The sequence below is a fragment of the Protopterus annectens genome, chromosome 1.part0 (genome assembly GCF_019279795.1).
Source record: "Protopterus annectens isolate FY-2018-M chromosome 1.part0, PAN1.0, whole genome shotgun sequence".
Taxonomy (NCBI): domain Eukaryota; kingdom Metazoa; phylum Chordata; order Ceratodontiformes; family Protopteridae; genus Protopterus; species Protopterus annectens.
The window spans coordinates 1,633,055,673-1,633,080,950 of NC_056725.1; the positions used below are offsets into that span (position 1 = coordinate 1,633,055,673).

The 25,278-nt window shown below is 40.7% G+C and overlaps 1 protein-coding gene across 1 annotated transcript in view; it reads left to right on the plus strand.

Annotated features, from left to right (window-relative positions):
• The window catches only part of SREBF2 (sterol regulatory element binding transcription factor 2), an 895,155-nt gene that overhangs the window by 482,314 nt on the left and 387,563 nt on the right, over positions 1-25,278 (plus strand). The window contains exon 12 of the mRNA XM_044068232.1: positions 20,293-20,461. Coding sequence (XP_043924167.1) covers positions 20,293-20,461 — 169 coding nt within the window. The remainder of the gene's footprint in view (positions 1-20,292; positions 20,462-25,278) is intronic.

The window sequence follows — 25,278 nt, forward strand, 5'->3', positions numbered from 1 at the left end:
TGTTTAGTGCCTACTATTAATTTCTCCTTATTAACAAGGAGAGTTCAGTGTTTGTATGAGTTTAAGGCTTCCTAGTGCTTTCCAGCAGGTATTAGAGAAAGTGCTAGTCACAGGGATGCTTAAAGGTAAGATTGAAAAGAATGCACTCTGCAGTGTGCACTACAGAAGTTAGATGTGAAAGTAGGTAACTTGAGTTTTGTCTATTTAAAAAGTTAAGGTTTAGTGGAGAGTTACTATTTTTAAAACATCAAGATGGATTGAAAGGGGTGGTCACTTTTGTAATTTGGTACTATGAAATACTGTAGGATGGCCAATAAATTTAAATAATTGAAGGGGTGGGATTTCAAAAATGATGATTTTGTGATTACTCACATAAGCCAGTGAAAGTAGAGAGAAATGAGATATATGGTCAGATTAACATAAGAGCCGGGCAACTAGAAAGACAGTGGTATTTAACAAGACAACTTAAATGGGTGGGAGGGCGGGAAAAATTCTGCCTGACTCAGAACAGAGAGAGCTGTGGTCTCTTTTGAAGTTTTAATATGCTGTTAAAACAGAATGCAATCAAAACACAAGGTAAAGAAAACAAACTACAGTATTCAAAATATAGAAAGACAATACAGTAATACAAAAAATATAAGCAAATGGACTCAGGTCTCAGACATTCTGCAGAGGAAAAAAGTACTGGCTCATCAGATTCTAAAACTTCAAGGCACCATGGCAGCTACTCTCATAGCAGTTCCTCTGGGACGAATGCACATGAAGATCCTCCAGTGGTTACTGTTCACCCAGTGATCATACCAGCAACTTCCCATGTCGTCCTTAGTCATGATTACGGACTCTTGCAAGAAGGATCTTTGCTGGTGGTTGACCAGCCAACAGCTTACGATGGGTTGTCCATCTGTTCTCCCCCTGCCGTTGGCCACGGTGAGTACGGACTCTTCCCTGATAGGGTGGGGGTGGGGGCTATTTCAGGGAAGTATTGCCCATGGCACCTGATCGGAAACAGAGTCGCAGTTGCACATCAGTGTTTTGGAGCTGAGAGCGGTGCTTTTGGCATTGCAGCATTTTCACTACTCTCTGCCTCTAGGGATGATTGCCATACAGATGGACAACATGTCTATTGTCTGGTACATCAACAAACAAGGAGGAACCAGGTCTTATCCCCTGTGTCGGGATGCCTTTAGAATTTGGCATTGGGCTGTGTCCACCGGGCACTTTCTGATTGCAACACATATCCCGGGGAAATCCAACGTAATAGCGGACAAATTGAGCAGAGCCCTTCTGTTACCTCATGAGTGGACCCTCAAGAATGAAGTTGCAGAGAAGATTTTCCGCAGGTGGGGCCAGCCTTGCTGTGACCCGTTTTCATCCCCTATGAATGCCAAATGCAGAAGCTACTTTGCCCTATATCCCCCACCAGGGGACAACCCAAGGGACTCGCTCGTACACGATTAGCCCCCGGGACTCCTGTATGCCTTCCCTCTTATTTCCCCGATTTCCAAGTTCTTGCAGAAAGCCAAAGCTCTTGGCAGGATGGTAATCTTAATAGCTCCACTTTGGCCTCGTCAGATTTGGTTCCCCTTTCTCCGACTCTATCAACTGGAGGAACCTTGGATTGTGGACTCAGTTCCAGACCTTCTGACACATTTGTCAGGGACCCTCCACCCCTCTCTTCGTTCCCTCAGACTGACAGTTTGGCTGCTCCAATTCGCTTCCTAGCCAGGTCACATGACATTTCTTCGGAGGTGCAACACATTCTTGTATCTTCCCATAAAGCTTCTACCAGAAAGTTATATGCTAGTAAATGGAAGCGTTTTGCCATTTGGGCTTCTTGTAACAACGCTGATCCCTATGTGGCCCCTATTGCTAGTATTCTAGAATTTCTCTCTAAACTTTTTCAAGAAGGTGCTGCAGCTGCAATCTCAAATTTTCATCTTGGAACTGAGGGTTCTAACTTAATGTTGCAGAAATTGTGTCGGGCCTTCCTTAAGGGCACCATTCATCTTGGGCCTCCTGTTAGACAGCCATTTACTCCCTGGAATCTAAATTTTGTTCTGTCCCATATTATTCTTCCTCCCTTTGAGCCTGCATCATCTTGTCAGTTGAAGTTCCTATCCTGGAAGACTATTTTCTTGGTGGCCTTTACTTCAGCATACAGGGTGTCTGAGATTCAAGCCCTTTCTGTCAAACCACCTTGTTTGGTGTTTCATCCGGACAGGGTTTCACTGAGGACTAACCCTTCAATCTTGCCAAAAGTGTGTTCTGAGACCAATCTGAACCAAACTATTGAAATTCCAACCTTTTTCCGTAATCATTCTAGTCAGTTGGAATACATGTTGCATAAACTTGATGTCCACAGACAATTGAGATTCTATTTGGACAGGACGAAGAAATTTCGAAGATCTGACCAGCTCTTTGTATCTTATGTAGATGCCAAGAAAGGATTCTTGGTTTATAAAGTTACCCTTTCCAAATGGTTAACTGACTGCATTAAATTTGTCTACTCTTCTGCCAGCCTAATGTTAGAATATGGTGTGAAGGCCCATTCAACTAGAGCTGTCTCCACGTCTTCAGCTTATACGGCTCATTTATCTTTGGATACTATATGTGCAGCTGTCACTTGGTCCAAGCCTCATACCTTTATCACTCATTACAAAGTGGACAAGGCCTCCAGGGGCAGAGCTTCCTTTGGTTCCACTATCCTCAGGCATATACTCCTGTGAGCCACCCAGGATTAGGGTGCTTGGGACGCTACCCACGTGTAAGAATAAATGGCAAGATTTAACATGTGAGTTGTTTATCTCACCTTTATTCTTACATTCCCTCCCATCTTCCCCCTCCGAGTCTCGAAGAACGGGTAGACTTGGGGTCTGGGATTCTTACTCCTGCTGAAGTACTTCTGAGTTACCTTTTTCTTGCTGCTGAGTTCAGCAAACTAGATCTGGGGTAGGACAGAGAGCATCATGGGATAGGGGGGGCTGGCCTCGAGCTATTCTGAGATCTTTAGCTAGTAAAGCGGCCGCATCGGCTCCGAACCCACGTGTAAGAATAAAGGCGAGATAAACAGCTCACATGGAACATTTGGTAAGAACATAAATTCTTTTTTCGATGTATAGGTGGACCAGTTAATATTTAGGTAAAGTCTTCTAATAAAAACGCCATTATGAGTTTTAAACGAGATAGACACTGAATCCTGAAATAGAAATTGCTTTTTCCATAGATTAGAATTTGTTATTAGTAGCTATGCAGATGTGTATGTTTTCCAGGTAAGGAAATGTTTTCAAGTCCCTCTGCACCACCTTATAATGCCTGCTATTCATAGCCCTAACCTTGCTCCTTATCTTTGAAAAATCCTTTCAGTAACACAGCCATTATTCAGACAAATTATGTCTAAATGTGGGGTATGGTTTTGGTGATGTTTTTTTCTGATGTTGTCATTTGTTCTGTCCGTTGAGTTTCAAAATGCTGTCATAGATCACTTACATGTCAGTGGTTTTTGCATTTCTATATGTCATTATAGACTCTGTAACAGTTATTAAACAAAAAAAAAAAAAAAAAAAACAGGTAAGGATCCTTCACACAAGATGGGTCATATAGAGAAATAGCAATACTTTTATCATAATTCTAAGTGACTGACTGCAATGATTACCAAAATATAAGGTTTTATCCTCCCATCATTGATTAATCTGGAAAAGACATATTTTGTGCTAGGTAGAATCACCCATGATCATGATAACATACTGAAAGCAAGTATATTAATAGACAGTGCCAAAATCTAGGCAGACATTATTGATTGCAAATGTGAACACAGAAAAGGGTTTAATCTGGATTTGCTGGCAGTATTTATCTGAAGTACTAAGAGATGTGGACTTTCCTCAGAGGTGAGTGCATTTCCAGGAGTTATTAGTTAAGTCAAGATAATAAATGGGTCTGTCCTCTTTCCCATCTTCTATTCATTTTGTATACTGAACCTTTGGAAAGTTGGTTGAAGCAGATACAAGTAAAGGGTTATAAGTTACAGGCATTTAATCACAAGTTGGCGCTATGCACTTTCTTCTTTACCTGACAGACTCCAGAAGATATTTGGAAGCAATATTTGAGGAACTTTTTTCTTTGATAAGGTAGAATTGCTGGTTGTAAGATAAACACAAAGAATACGGAAGCCATCAAGGTTAATTTTTCACCTAGTGATAGGTTGTGTGAGGAGTACACTTTTCTGCGCGACTCCAGTCAACTAGTTTACTTAGGATTCAAGTTAACAAACACAGTTGAAGGGTTATTGTCTTTAATGTTAGAAATTATATTTTTAAGTAAAGTAAATTATCTATATGGAAAATGGAAGAATATTTGTCTAAATATGACAGAAATGATTCAGGGAGTCCACTTTTTGTTTTGTTGCTAGTATTACATTTGTCTCAAGATTTGCCTCTCCCAGATGATTTTTTTTTAATAATCTAAGAAAAAGCACTACAGAGTTTATATGAGTAGGACAATTACATTGGCTGGGGTATAACAAAGGTTCATCTGTAGAGAAACATGTTGCAAGGTAGCAAGGCTTAAAGTGTTAACAGTGGATATTGCACCCAAGCTACCACTCTAGATGGAAGGCTGCAGTATCTCTGCTCAGACTCAAATACCTGGTATAAATTCTAGCTGTGTCTTCTTCAGTGTTATGTTATAACTTGGGCATCATAGCAAAGTTGATCATCTTGCCTGAAAACTGACAGGTGTCTCAAATAAAATTTTCATTATTTTGTCATTCACAGATTTGAAAAAAGCTGGGTAATTTATTTTATTTAGTTAAATGGATAAGTGAGGTGGTCTGTATGTCTTATTCCTAAGTATTTCTGGGAAGTAGTAAGAGGTAAGGATGAGCCATTAGATTTGATTATGGCTATGTTTATAGAATTGCTCAGGCATTGTGGGGAACCAGAAAGGATAACGTTACACTTAGCAGTATTTATTATCAGTTCATTGTTGGCAAATCAGTTGCAAAGTATACTAAAGGCATCCTATAGGGCCTTGGTTAAAGCTCCTGATCTTGTAATAACAGTGCTGTCCACACAAAGAAGATAGTTAAGTTGAGGACAGTCCCAAGGTAAATCATTGAAAAGAGAGTAGAGCACCTGTGGATAAAGTGCAATTTTCAGTTTCTGTATAATGTAACATAACTCTAAAAGTCATGAAACTCTATTCTTTATGACAATTCTCAGACAATTCAAATATTAGTCTAGGTGCCTCCTTTTTCTACTGTTAATGCCATCCACATCCGCCCTTCTGAACAGGACAGAGTTGTCAAGAGCTCTTTGTCCATATCTATATCCCCAGGGCAAAATCAAGTGCAAGAGGAAGAATTTGGATTTAAAAGAAGCATCTCCAGACTTAAATGAAGACCCTTTTGTCAGACAACTCCAAATTTGTGAAGATTTGCAAGTTCATTTAAGTAAAGGCCAAATGGCCCAAGGACACCCACTCCTTGTCTTGATGTATTTTTGCAGAGGCTTTCTGGTCCCCCAAGTCATCTTTTTGGGTGGTTACTCAGCTGATTAGATAGTTTGTCTGGCTTTGGCTAACATGTAGAAGAACTGCAATGTGGTGGCTTCCTTCTTGATGAGGCCAGATAAAATTAATTGATTTTCCAGTGTTTTTCTCTAATTGCACCAGATGATGAGAATGTCTACTTCATTGTGTGGATGTTCATAGACAACTTATGTTTTTCTGAATAGGACAAAATCCCTAAGAAAATAATCTCAGCTTTTCCTTTATTTTTTTCTAAGAAATTAGGTACCAAAATGTCCAAAGCATCCCTTTGCTTTGCTTGTTACAGTGCAATAAGTTTTGTTGTCTAAAGTTTGGCAAACCCATACCAGAATTTATAAATGCACATCCTACTAGGGCAAAGGCTACTTTGCCTTCATGGATGACGTTTGTACAGTTTCCACATGGGCATCTCTGAACATTTTCTCCAGACACTGCAAGATGGATGTGATGTCCAGATGTTTGTCTTTCTTCAGTGACACCATTATTCAGGGCATTCTTTCTTGAAAACCTAGTGCTCTATCTGCACTAACAGTTACATCTTGGTCACCAACTTAACCCGTCTCCCTCTGAGGCATGATAGTGCTTTTATGTTTGAGGGTACTGAGGAAAGGTATTTATTCCTGATTATGCCTGACTTTTGTAGGCTGTTAGAGCTATGAAGTGGGATCCTTAGGTGCTTAAGATTGTGGATAAAGGGGAAGGGCTAAGGTAGCCTGGGAGAATTTTTGTTGCCAGGCAAAGTCATGTTGGTCTTAGTCCTAGTGGTGACAGAGATGAAATTGCCAGTGCAGACCTAGCATTACAGTTAAAACATAAATTTCACTTTCTTTCCCCCCATGTTCCACATGCACCAGAAGTTAACCCTCCAAATTTTAGCCATTTTATATAAAGACCAGGTGGGCAGCAGTACTAGAGAGGGGGACTGCAGACAGTAGTTACAGCAAGCATTACAACAGGATCAGGATTTCTGTAGTTTTCTGTAATGAGATTAACCATAATATTTTGCCTCTGGCCATAGAGACCCAGTCCCCTAGATGGAACATTCTGTTTGTGAAGGTTTGGCTTCTGTTTAGATCAGACAAATGTATAAGGGAGTAGGATTCTGCAAAGCCTTGCCATAGGCTTTTGTCCCCTTTCATTCCTGTTGTTCACATCCAGTACTCGAAGCACAAACATCAGGTAGTGCTTCAGTTTCTTCAGCTACGTTTGTCCATTTGAGCCGTTTATCCCATGCCTGCCCTTGGATGTTTCTACTACCATGGAAGGAAAGCCTGCTATAGATCTGGCCTATCGCAGCTCCTTTGTAAAGACAAAGAAGTTTAAGATGTCAACCTTAAACATGGTCTTCCTTTTCCTCTTAAGCAAAATGGTTTGCTGATAACTGCAGATATGAAAGATGCGTGTTTTCATATTCCCATCTATAAGATCCAGTGATCAAATAGAAGCTGAACCCCAATGGCTGGCAGGAACAAAAACAATAAAAGAGAATCGAACTTCCAGGTACAAAAAAACAAAAAAAATTATTGCACACATACACGTAAGCACTTTCACGGCTCCAAAAGACCGCTTCATCAGACAGTTTCAAGTACCAAAAAACCTATTCATATTTTATGATGCCATTCAAGTTTTTATACTTAAATATATTAGAGCTAGTCAGTTTTTAAAGTTATCTTGCTTTAAAACATTAATTGTTGAGTGTCATGTGATGCGTTTTTTTTTTTTTTTAACTTTAAATAGGTTTTTTTTGGTTCAGCAACTCAGCAGAAGTACTTTGGTTTGTTTGTAGACCAAGAGGTCTCATGTAGTGTCCACACTTTCCTAGATGTTGATAAAATTATGAAACAGCTAAAATTTGGAAACATTTTTTCACAGCTTGAAAACGTTGAATATAGAAGAGCAATATGAATCAACATGCTTATCCCAATACTGGAATATTACTTACCAGTGACTATTCTCAACTCCTCCAATAAGATCCATGCCATAAAGACAGCTGCTAATAGAATGTGAAACTTCATTACACTGTCTAACCCTAGAGAGTGCCTCTTCCCTACCTTACACAAAGTCAACTGGTTACTTGTTACTGGTAGGCCAACTGAACAAATCAACTCATAGCTACTTTGCTACCATGGCCTTTAAATTACACAAGAGACACTTTATATTCTGTCATATCCATTTGCTAGTACTGCTGCCGCTGTGTTCTGCCTCCTTTAGAGAAAGTAAATAAATAAAAATAAATGGTAAAAGATCCTTTTCAAAATTAGCCTGGCCACATGAAACTGACATTTTACTCAACTTAAATCTGTATTAACTTGGCCTACATTCAGGAAAAAAGGTAGTAGAGGATCACCCAAAAAATGTACTCGTTTGTACCTAGAGTAATAGATTATAGCTGCATAAAATAATGTGTGTGTGTGTGTGTGTGTGTGTGTGTGTGTGTATATATATATATATATATATATATATATATATATATATATATATATATATATATATGGCAGACATACTGTTGACATTATTGAAAATGTTTTTACTTTTTCTGTCCTCTGCAGGGTGAGCAATTGTCTTATTCCAATATATTTCAGTGTATTTACACTGTTATTTAATCTTCATTTGTAAGTGTAAATATTAAGGGTATCTCTCAACTGTCCAGGTTTTTACAGAATGTCTAGATTTTTTGTCTCATATTTTTGGTCTGTTCCTCATAAAATTTATAGTTTTCTGGCAAATCACTGATGACTGAAGTCAGTAAATAATGAGTCAGATTTGAGTTATCCTTCCGAAAAATGCATGATAATGCAAATCGTGTTATTCTAACAACTTTCTAAGTTTATTGGAGCAATATTTAGAATCTGTCCTTATTTTTGCCCCCCCCCCCCCAATTATTTTAGTCTTTGTTCAGATTTCTTACTCTTAGAGGTTAAGGGGTATGATCATGGTGTACACTCTTGTGTGCCATTTGGCTTGGGTCGTGGCTGAAAAGGGACAATGAAGCAGTGCACCTTTCCTGTTATCAAAGTTAAATAAGTAAAAGGATACAGAGGGGTAAAGTCTCAATCAAGGACTGATTAGTAACCTGGAGATGGGAGGAATTATCCTGAGAAAGTTGGAGAAAGTAGATGGCACTTGTTCTCCCTTCCTAGAAGAGGAAGGCAGCCGGGCTAAGTGGTATTTCAGCACCTAATGAAGATAGATGTTACTTGTAAAACTCCAGCAGACAAGGATTTGTGTCATGGGACACTATCTAGCCAGAATGGGTATGCATGGCAGTGCATATATTGGGCACTGGTATTACAGCTGCCATAGTGATGTGCATGTTAGACCACTTATAAATATCCTTCTTTAGTTGCCCAGATAATAGTTTCTTTAACATTTCACTCTCCTCTGTGGCTACTTACTGTAGTAGGGACCTCAATGGCAAACTTTCAGTGGAAACCAAGGGTTCTTCTCTATGAATTTGCTGGGAGCAGTGATCCATGGTGCCAGAAGAACAAATGGGTGACAGAGTTGTAGAGGAGGGTTAATGAGGGCTATAAAACATAAAAGTAACACGTAGCCCCAGTTTTTGCTCACCTGAGAATTCAGAAGGTTCATCATGACCTTTCGTGATGATTGTCTAGTACATGCCCAAATCCTCAACGGCCTAGCGCAAGTAATGTCTAAAACCCTAGGATATGTTCACAGCTTGGCATTTTTTGTAAGTTACCAGAAGTCATGTTTACTTCCTTTTCAAGTACAGGCTCCTAGGAATGTTTCTGAACATAAAGCCTCTATGGTTTATTTGCTTTAAGACAAGATACAACATTAATGATGATGGACTTTTTTTTTCATATTTCTCAGTGAAAGCAGTTAACTAGAACTCTTCTAAAAGCCTTGGATGCATGTAATTGTCTTTCGTAATGGTACCCAGTTTCAGACTTCACGTAAGGAGATTTCAGTAGTATCTGCACAGTCTTCAGAATTAGAGTGCTCAGTCCCTAGAATAGAGTTCATCATTGGTTCCATCCTTAATCAAAAAGTTGCTCTGGTGGCAAAACAGAATTACTATCAACAATGGATCAACCATTGTTCCACTAAATCCAGTTTAGATTGTTTACCATGGACTCCTTGCATTGTGATTGGGAGAGGGATCTCTTGCTCAGAAACTTGAAGTTTAAGGTTAGTGGTCTGTGTCAGAAGAAACAGCTCGTTTACCATTCATCTGGTTCTAGTACATTGTTAACCAGCTGTCAGACCATAGCCTTGCAGATTGTCACAGATGACATCACAGTACTTTATTACTTCAAGTAGAGACGAATATACTTCTGAGTCTCTGTAGTGGGGGTTCCTGTTATGTTCAAGGTCCACATATGTGCTTCTTGAAGCTCTGAAAATATTTTTGAAGTACTGTGATCTTGGAGTAATGTATGTATGTACCAGGGGTGTGGACACAGAGGGCTTGCTCCCCTGTAAAAAATGTTTTTAATGTGTAACAGTGAGTTTTGCACTTTGCTCTTATTTTAGCAGAATTGCAGTTAATTTCTTAAATTTTGGGACTTGCAGTACTGAGTCTTAAACTTCAAGTAGGTTGCCATCTGTAGGCTTGCTATAATTGTTTGAGTATACAGTTTACATTCTTGTGCTTCAGTTTACATTCCAGGTAAACAGAACATCTTGTTACGACACTGTAAGCAGAAATGCATCAGTCTTTCATGAGTCACATTTGGTCAGAAAACGTTCCTCATGCTTGGTTCCTCACATCTGAACCCATTGCTTTCTCTTTCCTTTTTGTTCCAAGTTTCCCGGTATACAGATAATAGGAATGTGTACATCTACAGACATTTGGTTTCTAAGTTTAATGTATGCTTTCCCTCCAACTCCTCTAATTCCAAAAGTAACACTAAAAGTTATAGCATGGAGTTGATCTAAAGAGTTCAGTGCTGTAACACGGATACTGGTAGCATAGCCAGTCTGTCCTTTCATAAAACATTTTTGTTGGAAGAGCAGGGCATAATAGTTAAATCTAGACCTTATATTTTTTTAAACTAAGCATGTTGGATACCAAGCTAATTTCAAATAACCACCTTTTTGTTTTAAATAGATCCTGTCTATATAAAAATGTCATAGCTTTCAAACTCGACTCAGTCTTCGCTTTCATACACCTTATAATGTGGATTCAGTCTTCCCTTTGGTGAGAAGGAGAAAATAGACCCTGCTTTTGTGTTTGGTATCTAAGGTTATTTATCTTTAGATATCTGTTGCAGTAATGCTAATTGATTGGGCGTATCCTGTGAAGGATGCTGTACATTCACCCAGTCTACAGCAGCCTAGGCACACCTTCCTCTCACAAAGAACGTCTCACCTAAGACGTTTGCATGAGTTGACTTGCTAGTACTTATGGGATGTATGGTCTTCGGAACTTTCTTATTTCCATTCCCGGAAGGAAGACGCATAATCAGTGTCTGTCAGCCATTCAGACTCATACAGCTACTTTTGCTATGAACAGCTAAATACCCTTTTTTATGTTTGATATTGATGTTTTCATGACATCTAGGAGGGGAAATGCAACTGTGATATGAAAATCTCTTAAAAGAATAGACATACTAAATGTCTTTTTTTGTATTGTACCTGGGAATAATATCAAAGAGTGTATGATTTGTCATGCCTTTGTACACAAGACTTTAAGAAGCCATTTGCTGTCTCCTAAACTATGTTTAGAAAGCAAATGTCTTCAGGCTCCTGCAAAGTCAGTCTGACTGTCCTTATTCAGACACCCCTATGCAGTTGAGAAAGAAGTTGAAAAAGGAGGAAGAAAATGTTAATGTGTCCACTTCTTTCTCCAAGTTGGAGTTAAACGTCCCTGTTGAGGCTAGTGTTAAACCTGAAGACAGATCACTGTCTGGACCTGTTCTCACTGTTAAGCCCCCTTTGGAAACCGATAGGATGTCACTTCTGACCAATAAGATGGGTGAAAAAGATGCAAAGGGAGAGCCATTGCTGGTCATTTTAGAGTAACTTAGAAGAATTCCTTGGATTTTAGTCAAAGTTGTTCCAGGTACCCTCATGGAGGTATGTTTGGGGTCTGTCCGCAACATGCTGTTTCTTTGGATACTCCAAAGAAATGAAAACAAAAAAACAGACATTGCTCCCCCTTCTGTTACCCCTGCTCTTGAGGACCCCAGAAGAAGTAGATAAACTTTTTTCCAGAGATTTTTAAAGCCTTTATGCCTTTGCAACTTCCTCGTGTCTGTACTCCTCACAAAAGGATGAAGTACACTTCTTCTCGGAAACATTCTGAGCCTCTGGATTATTTTTCCCAAATGCATTCTCCCTCAGATTTTGAAGCTGATGATGTTTTTGTCTTTAGAGTCAGAAAATGAAGAATTCTCTTTTGTTGACACCCTCCATAAGATGATGCAGGATTTAGGAGGGCAAACAAGATTCAGAATCTCAGAAGAAATGCTGCATGTTGCTGCATTTGGAAATTCCCAAACCCTCCACAGTTTCCGTGTCTTATAGGCTATGGAAGATACTTTTAACTGCTTCTTTGGCCTGGAATCTTTGCCTCCTGTGCCTACGAAACTAGATTGGTATTATAAAGTCGGTGAAGGTCACAAATATTTATGTAAGAATCCTTCTAAGCCAGCAGTTATTTCTGTGGAGTCAGATAAAGCTTCCAAACTTCTTGCTTCTTCTCAGATGATAACGACAGCAGGGCCATGGACAGATATGGGGGGAAAAAAATTATATATATATATATATATATATATATATATATATATATATATATATATATATATATATACTTCTGCCAGCTTGCCTTTCTGTGCCATTAATTAACAGACCCACATGATTAGATGCCTGCTATCTATTTTTAACAGTGTTTGTTTTCTCTAAATTAATTTTTAGCTTACCTGACAATTACATTAAATCTTCTTTGCAAAATAGGTTTTCTTCTGCCACACAGGTAGCACATCATTCCTTCAAGTGTGGATATGATGCTCCAGATGCCTCTTCAAGGTTTGCCTTCAGTCTTTACCAGAAGACTGTAAGACTATGCTCTTTGATATCCTCCTCCTGAAATTTTCAAAGAAAATAGCCATCTAAACCTTTTTAAAAAAACAGAAAGCAAAAGTCATATCAGCGGAAAGATAAAGATCTTCTAAGAAAAATGGCAGGGTAACTCTAAGTTTGATTTCAAAGAGCCCAAAGGACATCTCCCCCCCCCCCTCACTTTGGCCTTCCCTCTTACAACCTTTCAAGCAAGCTGTTTCCCTTCCTCTTTGGAAAACAATAGCAACTGACTTTTGGATTTTGAACATCATCAAAAATGGGTACAGACTTCACTGGAGTTCCGTCTAATTCCTTCTAGAATTCCTCAGGTCCAGTCAGTATAACAGCATCTGCTCTTCCCAGTCATTTTCAAGCTGCTCCATGAAGAAATAATATAACTTGTTCCTAACTCTCTAAATGGAAAATTATTCTGTTTCTAGGCTTTTCCTTGTTCCAAGAAAAGACTGTTCTTGGGAGAACAGTTCTGGACTTGTTCATTTTGATCACATTTTAAGAGCTTCAAAATTCAAAATGCTGATGCTAAAAGCTCTTTTTTCCCCTCTGATCATTCTCAGAGTTCTCATGGTTATCTTCTTATCCTTGTTTATTCAGACTACAAAAGTATTTGAGATTCTGCGCCTTGGGAATATCACTTTCAGTTGATTACTTTGCCTTTTGGTCTGGGTCAACACCAATTTTAATGGAACAGTGTCTACCTGTAGGGGCCTCAGCTCTCGACAGCTGAGATCGGCTGTGGTGTTGAGGTGCATCGGTGCCGAGAGATCTCCTTTGTCCATGGATAGAGGTACAGTGGATATAAAAAGCATACACACCCCTTTTAAAATGCCAGGTTTTTGTATTATAAAAAAAACATGAGACCACAATAAATCATTCAAAACTTTTCCCACCTTTTATGTGACCTATAACATGTACAGTTCAATTGAAAAACAAAAAAATCTGCTCGGGGAAAAAAATATAAAAAATAAAAACATACAATAAGCTGGTTTCATAAGTGTGCACACCCTTAAACTAATACTTTGTTGAAGCACCTTTTGATTTAATTATAGCATTTAGTCAAGAATCTAACAGCATAGCACATCGTGACTTGGCAGTATTTGCCAACTCTTCCTTACAAAAGTGCTCCAAATCTGTCAGATTGCTAGGGAATCTCTTGTGCACAGCCCTCTTCAGGTCACCCCACAGATTTTCTATTGGATTTAGGTCTGAGCTCTGGCTGGGCCATTCCAAAACTTTAATTTTCTTTTGGTGAAGCCGTTCTTTTGTTGATTTGGATGTTTGCTTGGGGTCATTGTCATGTTGAAAGATGAAATTCCTCTTCATCTTCAGCTTTCTAGCAGACACCTGAAGGTTTTGGGTCAAAAGTGATTGGTGTTTGGAACTGTTCATAATTCCCTCCACCTTGACTCTAAAGCCCAGTTCCAGCTGAACAAAAGCAACTCCAAAGCATGATACTGCCACCACCATGCTTCACCGTGGGGATGGTGTTCTTTTGGTGATGCAAAGTGTTGTTTTTGCGCCAAACATACTTTTTGGAATTGTGGCCAAAAAGTTCAACCTTGGTCTCATCAGACCATAACACATTTTCCCACATGCTTTTGGGAGACAATGTATTGTTTTGCAAATTTTAGTCGGGCCTGGATGTTTTTTGTGTAAGAAAAGGCTTTCGTCTTGCAACCCTACCCCATAGTCTAGACATATGGAGAGTATGGGAGATTGTTGTCAGATGTAGTACACAACCAGTACTTGCCAGAAATTCCTGCAGCTCCTCCACTGTTGCTGTAGGTATCTTGGCAGCTTCCCTGACCATTTTTCATCTTGTCTTTTCATTAGTTTTGGAGGGGCATCCAATTCTATGCAACGTCACTGTTGTCCTATATTTTCTCCACTGTTTGATGACTGTCTTCACTGTGCTCTGTGGTATATCCAGTACTGTGGAAATGTTTTGTACCATTCTCCTGACTGATACCTTTCAACAATGAGATCCCTTTGATGCTTTGTAAGGTCTCTGAGAACCATGACATTTGCTGTAGCAGGCAACTGAGTAAATGTCAGGAAAATCCAACTAGGACAGCTGAACTTTATTTGGGGTTAATCAGAGTCTCTTTAATTTATGGCAGGTGTGTACCCAAGAAGACTGAATGCTGTAATTAAATCAAAAGGTACTTCAACAAAGTATTAGGTTAAGGGTGTGTACACTTATGCAACCAGTGTGTTGTACTTTTTTAAATATTTTTTCCCCTAACAGATTTTTTTTTTTTCAATTGAATTGTACAGGTTATAGGTCACATTAAAGGTGGGAAAAGTTTTGAAATGATTTGTTGTGGTCTCATTTTTTTATATCACAAAACCTGGCATTTTAACAGGAGTGTGTGCACTTTTTATATCCACTGTAGGTCCTTGGAACCAATTGCAGCTTCAGCCTGTGATACTTTGCATATGGTCCTAGCTATGCCTAAGGAGAAGGCCCCAATCTCCGGATCGATTCCTCCCAAACCCCAGCAGGATTCTGGCTCTTCTTCCCATCTTCAGGTTAGACAGGGACAGTCAGAACCTCAACCTTTTGAGACTCCATGCTGCATCAGCTCTCAGCTGATTCTGAATCTTTTGATCTCCCAACAGAAACTGCTTACAAGGAACAGACATGCAACCAGAAACACACAGTGTCCTGTCCACAGTCATTCACAGAAGACACTGATTTGGATGAATATGAAGAGTTTCCCCGCTTCCCTCAGAAGATGTTACCTTTGGTGAAATCATTGAATTGATTAAGCAGTGGAGGGGTGGTCCAACCAGGATCCCTCACCCAACAAATCAGTTTTCTTAGAAACTTTTAGTTCTGGCCCAGCATCATCCTTGGTGGTACAACCCATTGACTCCCTCATCAATCTTAAGGCTCAGCTAGCATGGTAGGACTCTGATGAAGTGAAACCTATCTCTAAGAAAGCAGATAGAATTTTGGCAGCTCAGAAAGACAGAAAACATTGGAGTAAACATCCTCCAGTACATGGTATGGTGGTAGCAGCCACCATAAAAAATGAATTATCTGAGGAGAGTTCTTCTGTTCATTCCCTGACCGGGATTCTGGGGGAATGGATATATTCAGGAAATGGATTTAAGCTTCAGTGACTTTTGCTGTCAGATCACTGAATTATTTGGCTCATGTTACTAGGTTCCAGAAGGATTTGACTAAAGAACTCTACAAATCACTTTCAGGTATCTTGCCTGTAGATGTTACGAAGGTGGTAGACTGCCAGCTGTCAAACCTACAGTCAACCTCTAATGTAACCATGCAACTGCTCTCTAACACAGCTGATGGCTCAGCCAGAGCAGCGGGCACTGGCATCACAGCAGCGGGCACTGGCATCACTGTGCTGTCGCACCTAGATGTGCCTTTGTGACTTCGCTGAAAACATTAAAATGGCCTTTGTAAATGCTTCCTATGATGAATTGCCACTTTTTAGTCCCAAATTTAAAGATGCTCATACCTCTGCAGTGGGAATCTGGTTTTTCACTTCCCAAAGATCCTTCTCTAGGAATCAAAGGATGGGGAAAAAGGTGTGGTTCCAAAAATCAGAGTTCTTATCATGACTTTCCTGTTGATAGACCTCCTCATGACAGAGGCGGAGGTAATTCAAGCAGACGTCCTAGAGGCAGAGGTGGACCGCAGGGCTTCTGTGGTCCCTTTACATAGAAATCCTATCAGTATCACTGAATGGTTGACCAACTGCTACATTCTGGAGGCAGTTGGGGGGCACTTGTCTTTGCAACCATAAACCTGGCAAAATCTAGCTACAGATTCATGGGTGCTAAAGATAATTTCCAGAGGCTATTGTATTCCCTTTTCCCTTCCACCTCAGAAGAAAATGAAAGTCCTCCATATTCTCCCTATTCTGTGGGAACCAGCAGCACTAGGAGTTTCAAAACTGCTAGAAAAAGTCATCCAGACAGTCCCCCAGACCAGTTAGAATCTGAAGTCTACTCAAGGTTTTTTTAGTGCCAAAGAAGACGAGGGACCTCAGACCCTTTCTGGATCTCAGTCAGCAAAATCAATTGGTAAAACAGACAAAATTTGGAATGGTCACAATTCAGTCCATGCTGGCTGTGCAGAGAGGAAGGATGACAGGATGCGCTTAATAGATCTCCATGATGCTTACTATCATGTGAGTATAGAGAACCACTCCTGGAAATTCCTCCATTTCTGCCTGGGAGCCAGTCACTATCAGTTCAGAGCCCTGCCTTTTGGTCTCACCACAGCCCCCAAGATGTTCACCAAGATAATGGCAGTGGTGGCAGTGTACCTGTGGCAGTTAGGGATCCAAGTTTTCATTGGCTCTTAACTGCTACCTCCAAGTATCTGCTGCTAACCACCTGGATCCTGTACTCCAGTTGTTACTGAGCGTAGGAATAACAGTACATTTTTCCAAGTGCCATCTGGCACCAACGCAGTGAATAAAATTTATAGTATGCCACCTCAGTGCCAAACTACAGATTACCAGCCTTCCGCAGTCCAGAGTTCTAACCGTATGTCTAGCAGCCATGAGGCTGCTTCAGCATTCCTCATCCCCAGTGAGATCAATCTTATGCCCCGTAGGTCTGATGGCATCCATGATTCTGCTGGTCACACTAGCCAGATATCAAATGAAAGTGCTCCAGTGGACCCTAGCAGTACAGTGGTCTCAGAAAATTCACCTGTTACATGGAAAGTTTTGGCTCACTCAAATCTGCAGATATCACTTTGCCTGGTGGATTACATCCTCTTACGTAACTAAGGGTCACCTGTTCTATAAAAACTGTCTGGTAGCGATAGTAATCACAGATGTCTGCCTTCTAGGTTAGGGGCATAGCGAAGGGAGGATGGTTCAAGGTGCATGGTCACCCATAGAGACCAGTCTTCACATCAGTATCTTGGAGATGAGGGTGATCCTCCTAGTGCTGCAGGCTTTCCAGGATCTCCTCCCCAAGGGTGTGATTACCATACAGATGAACAATATGACATTGGTATGGTACATCAACAAACAGGGGAAACATTTTCCTACCTGCTGTGTTGAGAGACCATGAAAGTTTGCTAATGGGCGATGTCTTCACACTACTTTCTTATAACAATGCAAATCCTGGGATCATCATCCAGTGTTTTAGTAGGCAGATTGAGCAGGATTCGTTTGACACCTCATGAGTGGTCCCTCAATCCAGCAGTGGCAGCTTCGATTTTTCATTGCTGGGCCAACCTTGCTGCAACCTCTGCCTCATATCTTAACCACAAATGCAGCAGTTACTTCACCATGATCCCTCTACAGGATCAATCACTGAGGGTCGCTGTGGTCCACAGTTGGCCGCAGCTTCTCCTCTATGCTTTTCCTCCCTTACCTCTAATGAACAAGTTCTTACAGAAAGCCAGACACTGCAAGGCCAAAGTGATCCTCATTGCCCCCTTCTGGCCCCCCCAGACATGGTTCCTCTTCTTGTGGCCTGTTCTAGTACATCTCCCTTGGATGTTGGATCAACATCCAGATCTGCTAACCCATTAATCCAGATTGCCTCCTCTGGAACAGAAGTTCATGAAATTTACCACATGCCTTCTCCAGTTTTTGTCCACAGCCAGAAATGCCAAGCACCCACTCTGATTGTCAGGATCATATTGGCTTCTCAGAAACCAGCCACAAAAGTGGTATACCACAGTAAATGGGAAAGGTTCTGTATCTGGACAGTCTCCAGTGGGTTGGACTCCTTTTCGTCACCCGTTCCATCCATATTAGAATTTTTATCTGAACTTTTTGACAAAGGTTCTAGTTATTCCACCATCAAAGTTCAAATGCCAGCTATCGTGAACGTCCACATTGGCCATAATGATGCCTCTGTTGCTGGCCTAAAGATTTCTAAAGCCTTCTTGAGAGGAATTTTTTTTTTATGACCTTCCAATAGGGCTTTATTTCTCCACGCCTCTGGATCAGCTTAACTCTCCCACTTTTTGAGCCTGTCATTATATGTGACCTGAGACATCTCTACTAGAAGACTTCCTTCTTAATTCAACTCATATCAGCCAGAAGGACTTTTGAACATCAGTCTTTGATGTATAGTGAGAGATGCATGTTTTCGTATAAACAAGGTGCCATTAAAGACATTCCGTTTTTACATTTGAAGTCTCTTATATCTGCTCGTGTCATTCTCTCTGGTTGTCTTCTTCCAGAAGAATGAAAAAGGGGTTAAGGAGAGATTTTTGCACGAAATGGTTATATGTAGACCTGTCAGATATTACCCTGTTAGAACCAGACCCTTTAGTCAGGGTGATTAGTTGTTTGTTTCTCATAAGAAAAGATATTGGAATGTATACGAACTTGTACTAGGCAGCTTATTGGGAAGAGGCATCTTGAATACAGGGATAAAGTTAAGCAGCCTTCATTGTTTTCTGTTGGCTGTAGATAGTGGTGTGGTTATTTCATATTGATTTACAAATGATTGAGAAATGAAGAATTGGCAATTATTGTAAGAATTAAAAAAAAGCACCTTCCTTTCTAGAGGCTTCAGTCCACCAGGAAAACTGCAATTAAATGTAAAACATTTGTGGTCCAAAAAATGGCAGGTAGGTCCAGTGTGAAAAACTCTTCTTTATTCAACCACAGACGTATAAGCGGTTTCACAAATAACTTCTGCTTTTTCATATACTGTTTCTTCCTTCTTCATCAGTTTTGAAAAGTAAATGTAACAGTTTTGGAATACAGTGCTCATATTTATTTGATTCAAGAACTTGTGTTTTGAAAAAAAGTAACTCCCTTCCCAAATACGTCATAGTTTCCTGAAACAATGTTCCTTATAGTAAGCAACACCATAGTTGTGCAAGTACACTCATGCAGATTTTTTTTATAATAGTTAAGTTCTTTAACTCACAGATACAAGATAAAGGGTCTGATTCTAATCTCTGTTTATTGATAAGGTTTGAAATAGTCTGGAGACTGATAGCTTAGCATTTACTATGAACTTATGAACAGTAACAGTAGGTGCTTGAGCATTATGAGCTTTGCCGCAATCTAGGTTCCCTTGTGTTTGTATCCTGGTCCTTAATACATTATAGGCCTGAGGTTTGTATATATTTATTCTGTAAGAGTAACGGTTACTATAAATATACCAAATTTGCCCATTGTCTAATATTAAGTATTCCTCAAAAATGTTTATTTTAAATGGCATTAATTATGTGCCTCATGCATACATTTACATGCAAATGCATATTTGCATGTGTTTTCATGCTTTTGTTTCATGCTTGCAAGACTTCTCTTGCTTTCTTACAAGAGCAGTTGTTTGTACAATTAATGCGTGTGCCAACTCTGAGCAGCACCAAAAAACAAGGTTGTCATGCTTCTTTTGCCCTTTTACAGCCAGGATTCAGCTAATGACCATTCTGCAAGACTGCAGTAATACACGCTTAGAGATAGTCCCTCCTCATGCTTTATCCAGATCACATTGTGATTTTCTATTATTTGAAGGTCTGCTGTTTTGATGAATGTATTTACACAATTGTACTTGTGCTGTATCTTGAAAACTTGATGGTTTACTAAACTGTTTGGATCTTATTGTCAATTCTGGTGTCATACTGTTTACTGATTGTAGACCTGTTTAACAGCAGACATCTGTTCACATATTCACTTCCTGAGTTTGTACTCTTCTGCATACTGCTTATGACTGTATTTTTTTTTTTTTATTTTAAAGTGTTACTTGCTGAGTAGAGCCCAGTCTTTGTGTCAGTCTGATAGTGACTCCACTCCAGATTCTTTAAGCTGGTTGTTCCATCCACTAGGACACAACTTCTTTGTGGAATGCGACTGGTCAGTAAGATCGTCTGCCAAAGAGAGTCTGTACAGTACTCCTAGAAACCAAGGTAAGAAGATTGAGAGTCAAGGGACCACTGTTCATAACATCCTTTTTCTGTTGTATAATCTGTAACATTGACATGGACTGGAACAGTAGTGGTTGAATTTAAATATTTACTGTGTAGCCTTCTCTTAAGGTATTGGGACACCATCTGAAAATTAGAGATAGTTCATTTAGGGGTAATTTTAAGAGGTACATATAGTACATAGAAAGTAGTAGTCATTGTCATTGATTATTTTGGAATGATTTGAAAGTTGTTAGGGAGAATTTAAGTTTAGGATTATAGGAGGTTACTTGGCTATTGGCCCTAAGGCCTCTACAAGCCTAGCCATGTTATACCCTTGTTCCCTTATAGACCAAGCTGTATAGTCTATGTTTGCATGCAAATCTAAGATCAGCACCAGCTTGCCCCTAAGATGGACATAAGTAAAACCACCAGTGTAAATTTATGGTTTCCAAATGTTCAGGTTATTACGCTTAAATAGGGTCATTGAGGAGGTGTGTTTTACATGAATTGGGAGTTTGTTCCAGAGGAGTGGAAACCTCTTGGAGACGTATCTGTCTGTCCAGCATGTCCTGTTAATATCACAGGCTAGGTTAAGATCCTTAGAGCGAGTGAATCTTGTCCCATTAGATTTGCAGATGTGCAGCAGCTTCATCAAGGCAGGGTCTGCATCTGCTCTGTAGATCAGGCAAAAGTCGCCTCTAAGCAGTCTGTATGATACTGAGTAAAGTGATAGGGCCTTAAGTCGGTTCATGTAAGTCATGTGTTGTAGGGCCTGAGTTTTCAGTGAAAAACCTCTGAGGTCTCTCCAGTTGCTACAGATGTCTGGTGAGGTAAATACAGAAGGGAGCATTGTTCTCTATTATTGGTCTGATGAGAGCAGAGTACAGGGGAGTTGTAACCTCTTTAGCTTTGGATGCTATACCCTTGCTTATAAGTTGTGAAATGTAAAAGGCCTTCCTTACTACTGTGGACACCTGATGATCAAAATTAAGTCTGCTGTCACCTTGTGTTCCTAAATCTCTCAGCACTGGGTTTGAACTTAGGGGGTATTGTTAATGTTGTAATTAGCAGGAGGTTCTCCTTTGCTGAAGGAAATGATAATGCATTTTTTGCATTTAGTTTAAATCCGTAGCTTTGACACCGATCATTTTTCTGTGTAACCCTATTTTGTAGTGTGGTGGCATCTTTGGGGGATTTGATGATTGCACCTGGTTTGCAGTCAGCAGCAAACTTGGTAAGCCAAAGGCCATAGGCCATTTACTTTTGCCTGGACATTTGAAAAATAGATACCAAACAGTAGGGGGCCTAGTACAAATCCCTGTGGAACACCACTGGTAACAGGTAGGTCTGCTAGTAGAGTTGGCATCCCCAGTTTTGACTGCATGTGTTCTGCTTGTGAGGTAGTCGGGAACCCATCTAGTGATATAAGGGTTAATCCCCAACTGAGTGAGGGATTGTGTCAGAGGCCTTGGTTAGGTCTAGATAGGCAGTATGAACTGTTTTGCCTTCATCCAGCCGCTTGCTGGCATTCTCAAAGAAGTCCACCAGGTTTAGCAGGCAAGATCTGCCCTTAATGAAGCCAAACTGGGTCGGGTCAAGAGTTTGAAGGTCACTTATATTCTTGTTGATAAGGTCCATGATGATTATTTCCATGGCCTTGCAGGTAAGGCTGGTTAGGCTTATGGGTCTACAGTTCTCGGGGTTGGTTGAGGGACCCCTTTTTGCAAGGAGATTATGGTTGCTGTTTTCCACTCAGCTGGACCAAAACCAGTGCTTAGACTGAGATTAATGAGTGTGCTCAGCTGTTCCACTAACTCCTGTTTTAGACCGTTTAATAAGCAGCCTGGGATGTTGTCTGGTCCCATAGAGGCTGTGCTTTTGGCCTTGGAGAGTGTGGCTATGACTTGCTGTCTGGAGATACAAGGCAGAGGACTGGTGACAGGTATATTATGGAATATGACTAGGTGAGGGAAGAATGCTACTTAGGGCTAGGGTCATACCTACCTGGGACACATAATCTGAAAGCTCTATCATGTCTGTCTTCATATAGTCTAGTGAAGTACATCTCGAGTCATTCACTCCAGCATGGACTATGACAGAGTCACAACAGTACTTGTTGAGAGACTTGAGTGCGTGCATGATTTGGTGGATCCTGGCACCAGAAGAAGCAGCTGACTCTGACCTTTTCCTTGTCCAGCCTAGTGAGCGGAATATCTGTGTGTCTCACTATGGAGTCATCTGTGAGTCGTAAGCTGGAATATTTGTATGTTGGAGGCAAAATTAAGTGGTGGGAGACTCAGTGGCTGGAATGAGTAGTTGGCTGGGTATCCTATAGAAGACAGCTGTATATTTGATTTGTTATTATGCAGTGCAAAGGACACTCTGATATGGGTGAATAAGGCACCAGTAAAGAGATATGATATTCAGTATGATTTTTAACACAGTTGGTGAACAGAAGTCTGACTGCCAATGCCCAGGCTTTGTCTTACAGTCTTAGGGTAGTGTATAAAGAGTTGAACAGTAAATTAGAGTGGGTGGTATTATAAGGTAAAGGATGTTATCTGAGGTTGAATGTTTTTAGGTTCTCAATAAAAAAGAAATCCTAGTGGATATGCAGGTCTTTTCTAGTTAGAAGCATAGGAAGAGGCATGGTCCTTGTAAGACGAGCAGAGTTAGAAAAGTTGTAAAAGAGAGGTATATACAAAATGTAACTGGAAGGGGGAGATAAAAGAAAGGATGGATGAATATAGATAAGTAAGGCGTAAAGGCAGCAGCAGATAAAGAAAGAGTTATTGCTAGTAAAGTTAGACATTAAAAGAAATTCTCTTTGGATTGTGGGGCATCAGGACATCTAGTTGTAGAATTCTTTTCCGGCTACCAGGTGGTGTTTTTGAAGGTAAAAATCATAATATCTTTTCATGGATCTTCCTGATGCCCTTCAAGGATGCATCTGCAGTCCTAACATATGGGTTGTCCTGCCTCAGGCAGCCCTTCGGTTGGCCGGATTCCAAAGTCTGGGTCTGGCCTCGGCTGATGTTGCACTTCACCCGACGTCTTAGCTGCTGTTTATTGGGTATAAAGGCATCAGCCGACACCATTTTCCTCAGTGTTTCTTGCCGCGCGGTGCCCGAAGCAGAAGCTGTTTGCAAGTGCCGGTCGGTCAGATCCAGAGATTTCTACTACCGAAGACTTCTAAAAAGCTAAGTACCCCGTTGAGGACTCTTTCTTGCCTCAGCCGATGTCAGACAAAGTAAATAATTGTTTAACTTGTTGGAAACAAATACCTCATAAGGATTTCCACTCTTACTGCCTTCCTTGCTTAGGCCCAGACCATGACGTATCAGCTTGTCTAGCCTGTGCTTCCTTCAACCGACGGACACTTAGACGTCGGTCGGAGTTTGCAGAGGAGTTTTTTGGTCCCGCTTTTGCATACAAAATGCCGTCGGATACTCCGACTACTCAATTAGCTAAAAAGCGCAAGGAAAAGGACCGACATTCGCGGTCCGCGGTTTTGGCTGAAACCACGGTTAGGCCAACCGCGAGTGTCTCGGTTTCAGCTGAAACCGAGCCCCCGGTTCTTCCTTCGGCCGAAAGCATGCCTCCGATAGCCGAGGCCTCACAGAGCATGGGTGAATCTGCTACTGAATTTACTGCTACAGAAGCAGGCACCCAGGATTTGTCAGATACTATTCCTTTAGACATATCTACCCCTGCATGTGGGGCTGCTAGACCCCCTGCTTCTATGTCTATCAAGGCTTTTGCCAGGGCTAAAGCAGCTAAATCTTCTAAGGCCTTACCTGCTAAAACTCCTTCACATAGGCCTACCTCTAGTTCCCAAATACTCAGCCTGGCTGAGGATCTCATTTCTTTGATCAGGGGATCCCAACCTCACCCAGACAGGGCCTCTCAGCCCCTCCAGACAAGAGGCCTAGGACTGAACCCCGAACCTGTCTCTACAGATTATTCCTCGGATGACTCAGACATTTCAGACCCTCACGAAGGCCCATATTCTCCTTATGAGGATTCTGATGCAGAAGACTCCATTCCTTCTGCTTCTCCTCCTGAAGAATTTTCCTTTGGGGAAACCTTGCATGCTATGAGGGAACACTTCCAATGGCAGGGCCAGGATTTTTCAGATTCAAGGAAAAGGCTAAGGACCTTTTTACACTTACCACAGCATAGGCCTTTAGCCATTCCGCCAGTACTAACAGTTGTTGATGATGCATATAATGATGCCTGTACTGCCCCTGATTCTCTTCCTCCGGCCCCTGCCAAGCCAGACAGATATTACAGGGTCCCGGACACTCATTACCATTTGTATCAGGCTCCTGTTGCAGACCCTGAAACCATTTCACAGGGCCCTAAAGGTGTGGCAGCTGCCTCTGCCAAAAACCCTCTTCCCTCTGAAAGGGAATCTAGAGCATTAGAGAGATGGGGTAAAAGGTTTATACTTCTGCTACTCTTCGGCCAGGGCCTTGAACTGTCAATTTCACATGATTCAGTACCAGGAATTTTTGTTAGACCAGTTAAATAAAAAACTGTCTTCTCCTGAACCTTTAGACCGCAAGTCTCTTCAGGATTTGGTACATAACTCTCAGCAGGTCAGTAACCATTTCTTAAAATGTGGCTATGATGCACTGGAGGCTTCCTTTAGATCAGCTATGACTGGAACAGTGATTCAAGGCATGCCTGGTTAAAAGAACAATCCTTACCAGATCATGTTAAGTCAAAACTCCTAGATGCTCCCATGGAGAAACAAAGTTTGTTTGGCTCCCCTGCATAGGAGGTTCTAAAGAAGGTGGAAGAAAAAGCAAAAT